The sequence below is a fragment of the Podarcis pityusensis genome (genome assembly GCF_964106645.2).
Source record: "Podarcis pityusensis genome assembly, chromosome: 13".
Classification (NCBI taxonomy): Eukaryota; Metazoa; Chordata; class Lepidosauria; order Squamata; family Lacertidae; genus Podarcis; species Podarcis pityusensis.
In genome coordinates, this window is record NC_138038.1 from 41912604 (window position 1) to 41919571 (window position 6968).

Here is a 6968-nt window from a genome sequence, read left to right on the forward strand (position 1 = left end):
CCTAGTGTCTCCACAAAGTTTTATTTTAAAAATGTGCCTCAATTTAACAGAAATTATATAGGGAGAGCATTTTTAACCCATTACACTAAGGTCAAAACTACACTTTTTAAAGCCTTTAAAAACAGTTGGGGAGAGAAGAAGATTTGAATTGGGCATATGATGCCTGGTGGAGGAGAGGTTTAACTCCCCCCCCTCCCCGTGCCATTTCACTAGTGAAAATCATCCCTCTAAATACTAGCTTGCCTCCCCATGCAGAACAAAACTGATGCATAGAGGATAAATTTAGCTTCTATCACCTGTTCTCTGCTGGGAAAAGTGACTGATATTTTCCTCAATTTCAAAAAGTTCCTTTGAGCAGAACTCACCCCACCAATCCCCTCTCTTCAACTGACGACAGAGCAAGGTGACTTTTCTGTGACCTATTGAGTGGGTGAACTGCATCTCGACTCCTCCATTAAAATCATTCTACTTTGGCACCGCTAAATGTTGCAGTTACAGATCATCTTTTAGATTGGCTCCCGCAGGGTAGCCCAACAAAGCTTGCCAGAAAAGTTCATATCCAGGCATCAGTTAATTAGGCCAATATGGTTTTTCTTCCTTGATCTAACTGACAGAAGCTTCTGGAGCTGAATCCTCCTGAGGAAATGGCTGTCTAAACTGGGAATTGGAGTGATGTGTGCAGTTGCTGCTTAGAAGAATGTGAGGAAAAGGGTAGATTCAAGTCAATACGTTTGGTCCTTATCCTTGTTACTTCTGGGATGAGTACAGAGTGTGATGGCCTGAGGGAAAAGATACCTCAGCACTGCAGTGAACTGAAATAAGTGCTTGGGACAGATAGTGAATTATTGCTGGCGATTTTTGTGGTCTTTTTTTGTTTTCTTTAGGACAAAGTGCTCTACAACTCATCTCTTTATGTACATTAGGCCAGGAGATACGGACCTGCTCAAACCTCTGAATGAGTTTAATGTAAATAAAATAAGCTTTTATTGTACTAACCAAAGGCCATAACAAAACTGTACAAACACTTAACAAAGGAATGCATGTGTAAACTACCCAAACTGTATAGAAATTATTTTTGTATGTGACTACAGCGGCAGGAATGTTATTTGCCCCAAAAAGGAAAGAAGAAGAAGTCCCAACAAAAGAAGAATGCAATACACAGAAATGGCAAAATTTACCAGAAAAATAAGAAATCAAAATAACAAACTTTTTAATAAAAGAATGGAAATTGTTTATGGAATATTTACAAACAAATTACAAACAGCTAAGAACATTGGCGGGATTGCTGTAATAACCTGCAGTTTTTTAAGAGTATATATTTAAGGTAGATGAATAAATGAGCAATTTTGGATATGCAGAAAATATTAAAAATAAATATAAGGAACCACAGAAAGAAGGGGAAGGAAGTCAAGTTTTGAAATGTTAAAACAATTGTAAAATTCTTGAAATGTGTAAAACTGAAAATCGGAAATACAATTTAAAAAAGAATGCATATGTAAACAAAGCCTCTGCATAAGCCATCAGAACGGTATTTTGCAAGTGAGACTGCAAATGGGGCGCCTCCATGATTACATGCCATGCAATTCTATTTAGACCTCCTAATCTACCTTACAATTTACTGAAATTTTATCCAATTCATTCTTCCTGATTTTTCTTGCCACCAGCATAAAGAGGGCCACATTATGAGTCACAGAGACATTATTTGCTCAGCAGCTATAGGACCCTCTCTGCTGAGGAGAGACCGCTTTCTTGAACAAATGCAATTTAGAAAGCATCTCCTAGGTTCTGTGTATAGGACAAACTCCCCTCTCCTCTGGTCTCACAGAACCTGAAGAGGCATGAAGAGGGCAGAGCAGAGGCAGACAATGTGAAGAAGACTCAGGTTGCCTGGGAAATGTTGGAATGTTAAGAATAGTAGGAAAGGATATATTGAATAAGTGTTATCCTTCCTTCACTCACTCTAGTAAATGATGTAGCGGAGCAGATTCCCCTCAATATAGCTGGAAGCTAGTTTGCAGATTCATTTGAATCTCTTAGTTAAGTTTATTTCCTGGTGTCCCCTTTAATCCCTCTTAAAAGAACTCTTGAGAGTCCCATGGACTGCAAGAAGATCAAACCTATCCATTCTGAAGGAAATCAGCCCTGAGTGCTCACTGGTAGGGCAGATCCTGAAGCTGAGGCTCCAATACTTTGGCCACCTCATGAGAAGAGAAGACTCCCTGGAAAAGACCCTGATGTTGGGAAAGATTGAGGGCACAAGGAGAAGGGGACAACAGAGGACAAGATGGTTGGATAGTGTTCTCGAAGCTACCAGCATGAGTTTGACCAAAGTGTGGGAGGCAGTGGAAGACAGGAGGGCTTGGTGTGCTCTGGTCCATGGGGTCACGAAGAGTCAGACACGACTAAACAACAAACAAACAACAAAAGAACAAAGACACAAGAGTGTTTCTGAGCAAAGTAACAAAAAGTTTACGCACATTTCAGTTCACGATATGATCCCTGAAAGGCAGGCTTTGCTTAGCGGTTACATAATAAACGGTGAGTTCATCTCATAGGGAGACTGAACTCATGTGCTGCTGGCTGAGAGCCAGCAGGCAGCAAAATTACATTAACACAACAAAATGGCTGCAGGAGAGCAGCGTGGCAGCAGAAGAACAGCAAGACAAAAGAAAGACAAAAACTAGACTGCGACTGAGAAAATGGCTGCATGACTTGGCTCTTTTATGGAGTCAGCCAGAGCCATGCCCATCTCCCAGGTCACATGCAGGGGGAGGATGCTCTAAATCAGTGGAACAGGATGTTCCCCTGTCTGTGCCCACTCTAGGAAAATAAGGAATGTTGCATTTGACTGCACCAATGGATTACATCCCACAGGAAGGAACCAGAGAAGGTGGAGACTTAGAGAGCGTGGGAAGGCGGGGACCTTCAGTCCTCACAACTGCCTCATTTGGGCAAGACCTACTGGGAAGAGCTGCTGTGCTCACTGTTTTTGTTTCTTTGAATGAAGAGTTAGCTTCACAGACACGTTGTGAGTTATTGCTGACCTGCTTGCCAACTCCCACCTTGACATATGTTTATATATTACATATTGTTGGAAGCCTCTCTCACCCCTATATTGCAAGCAAATCATGAATCAGTTTATGATGAAATGATAAATAATACAGTACTGAACATTATTATGTATAGGATACGGCACTGTACAGATATCACCACAATATATAGCAGTTGAGTACACACCACACATTTAAATCGCAATTGACACATGGGAGTTCCAACAAAGAAACTGTTGTTTGGGAACTGGGAGCTGTTAAGGGTGCTGGCAACTGTAGTTCTTTGAGGAGTGAACTACAGTTGGGGGAAGCAATGTGCTTCAAAGGTGTTTGTATGTAGCCAGTATCTCAAATTCATCACCTGCAGCTAGGGATGGATGGTTTCTTGAGCGTCTCATTTATCCAATATTAGGTTCTGATTGTCATGTTTCTTTGTCAGTTTGCAATTTTATTACATTTTTTAAGAAAAAATGTCATCATGAAAAATCATTAGCATTTTAGTGTGCATTGCTAGTAATGTACCATCTATTTCCCATTTTAAATATTTTATAATAACATTTTTACTTAGCATATGCATTTCATCAACACTTTCCCCTCATAGAATCATAGAATCATAGAGTTGGAAGAGACCACAAGGGCCATCGAGTCCAACCCCCTGCCAAGCAGGAAACACCATCAGAGCACTCCTGACATATGGTTGTCAAGCCTCTGCTTAAAGACCTCCAAAGAAGGAGACTCCACCACACTCCTTGGCAGCAAATTCCACTGTCGAACAGCTCTTACTGTCAGGAAGTTCTTCCTAATGTTTAGGTGGAATCTTCTTTCTTGTAGTTTGGATCCATTGCTCCGTGTCCGCTTCTCTGGAGCAGCAGAAAACAACCTTTCTCTCTTCTCTATGTGACATCCTTTTATATATTTGAACATGGCTATCATATCACCCCTTACCTCCTCTTCTCCAGGCTAAACATGCCCAGCTCCCTTAGCCGTTCCTCATAAGGCATCGTTTCCAGGCCTTTGACCATTTTGGTTGCCCTCCTCTGGACACGTTCCAGTTTGTCAGTGTCCTTCTTGAACTGTGGTGCCCAGAACTGGACACAGTACTCCAGGTGAGGTCTGACCAGAGCAGAATACAGTGGCACTATTACTTCCCTTGATCTAGATGCTATACTCCTATTGATGCAGCCCAGAATTGCATTGGCTTTTTTAGCTGCCGCGTCACACTGTTGGCTCATGTCAAGTTTGTGGTCAACCAAGACTCCTAGATCCTTTTCACATGTACTGCTCTCAAGCCAGGTGTCACCCACCTTGTATTTGTGCCTCTCATTTTTTTTGCTCAAGTGCAATACTTTACATTTCTCCCTGTTAAAATTCATCTTGTTTGTTTTGGCCCAGTTCTCTAATCTGTCAAGGTCGTTTTGAAGTGTGATCCTGTCCTCTGGGGTGTTAGCCACCCCTCCCAGTTTGGTGTCATCTGCAAATTTGATCAGGATGCCCTTGACTCCATCATCCAAGTCGTTGATAAAGATGTTGAATAAGACTGGGCCCAAGACAGAACCCTGTGGCACCCCACTAGTCCCCACTCATATGCACATTTATGGACATGTTTCTGGATGGACAGCTGAACTGCAAAATTCATGTGGATTTCAAAAGCTAGTTGTGTTTGGTTTCACATGATGTTATTTCGGGGAACAGGAATGAGGTAAGTTTGCCTTTAAATGCCGACTGAACTGGATTTCGCCCCTCTCTCCTGTTTCCAGCCAGCCAGCCAGCCATGGTAGCTCCTACAGAGGGAAAGGCCCCGATCTCTTGGCCAAGGTCCAAACCAACCACCCGCGAATCAAAGCCCCTAATTTCCCTGGAACAGTGTTCTCCTTAAGGCGTCTTTCATCTCCTTGTTCCTCAGGCTGTAGATAACTGGGTTGAGCAAAGGGGTCAGCACAGAATAGAAGAGGGTCACCACCTTGTTGCTGCCCCCTGAAGCTTCGGGAGCCACGTAGGTGACCATGATGGAGCCGTAGAAAAGGCCCACCACCGCCAAGTGGGAGGTGCAAGTAGAGAAGGCCTTCTGCCTTGAGGCGGCTGAAGGCAGCTGCATGACCGCCTTGAGGACCGCCGCGTAGGAGCACACGATGAAGAGGAAGGGTCCAAAGATGGCAATCGAGCTGAGGCTGTAGAAAGCCATCTCTGTGGTGGGGGCTGGCATGCAGGAGGAAGCCAGCAGTGGGCCTGGGTCGCAGATGAAATGATCGAGGGTGTTTGGGCCACAGAAATGGAGCTTGGAAATCAGCACGATGGGCACCAGGAACCACAGGAAACCGGATGCCCAGCAGAAAGCTGATAGGAAGCAGCAAAACCGGGGGGACATGAGCATCGGGTAACGCAGCGGGTGGCAGATGGCCAGGTAGCGATCCAGTGCCATGGCTGCGAGGAGGAAGCTCTCGGTGGTTCCCATAGAGAAGAAAAAGTAGAACTGGAGGAAGCATCCGTTGAAGGAGATGATGCCTGGCAGTGGCGAGGACAGATCCCACAGCATCCGAGGCGCCGTGGTGGTTACGTAGCACATCTCCAAGCTGGAGAAGTTCCCCAGGAGGATGTACATGGGCAAGCGGGTGAGGCGAGAGTCCCGGAGGACGGCCCACACAATGCACAGGTTCCCCACCAAGGTGAAGGCATAGCAAATGGACAGCGAAGAGCAAAGGAGCAGGCGGGAGGCAGGCGAGAGGGACGGGAAGCCCAAGAGGACAAACCCTGCCGTCAAGCTGGTGTCGTTGGCTTGGTCCAAAGGGTGCTGCCCCTGTTGGCACAGAGGGGTGTGTGGAAATGGTTAACTTTTGCTAGGGAAGCTCTTTAGCCTGGCCAAACGATACACACACTGACCTCACAATCCTCTTCTGCTTCCCCCCTCCCTGCAAATTTCCGGATGTGTGCAGGCAAGATTATATGGTTAGGGTTAAAAAAAAGCTGGCAACTGTTCAAAGAGAACAAAAACGAAACAGGATTTGTCTAGACGTTGTGAGGATAGGACTGAGAATTGGCGGGATTAGCAATTTGAGGGGCAGGGGGAAGAAAGAGGTGGAGAATATGCATTATATATATTCATTTTCTTATTGTTCACTTCTTTTCTCTCTAATATTGTACATTGTCTATTATATATTTGTAGCAATGATATTATTAATATTATTATTATCTGTGTTTTTTTCTGGAAAAAGGTAGGGGAACTCATCACGAAGTTTGTTTGTTTATTGCAGTGGCTAAATGTAAGATGTGATTAATAAACTCAAGCCGTCAATGATCTGGATTAGAAATGGCCACAACTTTATTGATTACAGATATAGGTGGATTTTTGGCTCAGGCATTGGGTGTATATCTGTTCCAGCGCCCCCAGACAAAAAAAAATTTAATTTAAAAAAGGTAAGGGAACTCAGTTCTCTTGAGTTCCTGCTCATCTCCCCCGATTATTATCATCTTTATCATCATCTTACCATTATAGTTAGTTGATTGCCTCTGATTTTAACATTTTATATATGCTAATTATATATAGACATTATAGTAAAGTGCTTTGATTTTAAAAAATGATATAGCATATAATAAAAAAATAAATATTTCAAATACGTCCGTACATTAAAGTAAATAATAGTAAAGTGATTTTCCAGAATAGATTGCAACAATAAAATACAGCAATATAGTAAAGAACTACATAAACATATTAAAAGGATAATCAGAATAAAAAAAAAAATTACTTATGAAATCTGAGGCAAAAGAAACATAGGCAAAGCTGGCATTAGATGTCAGGTGAATGCTGATTTTTAAAAAAATACCTAATTTTCAAGAAAACAGAATTCTCTATTTGTCTGATTATTATTATTATTAATTGAATTTATGTTTGTCTGTGTTTTTCTCTCTCACACACTCACACAC

General features: G+C 42.8%; 1 protein-coding gene across 1 annotated transcript; it reads right to left on the reverse strand.

Moving 5' to 3' along the window:
• Nucleotides 1-4792: 4792 nt before the first annotated feature.
• On the reverse strand, nucleotides 4793-5757 carry LOC308461651 (olfactory receptor 11H6-like). Its single transcript, XM_080978734.1, has one exon. It carries the CDS (start codon nucleotides 5647-5649, stop codon nucleotides 4897-4899), a length of 753 nt encoding a protein of 250 aa, XP_080834860.1. The 5' UTR covers nucleotides 5650-5757; the 3' UTR covers nucleotides 4793-4896.
• Nucleotides 5758-6968: the final 1211 nt, after the last annotated feature.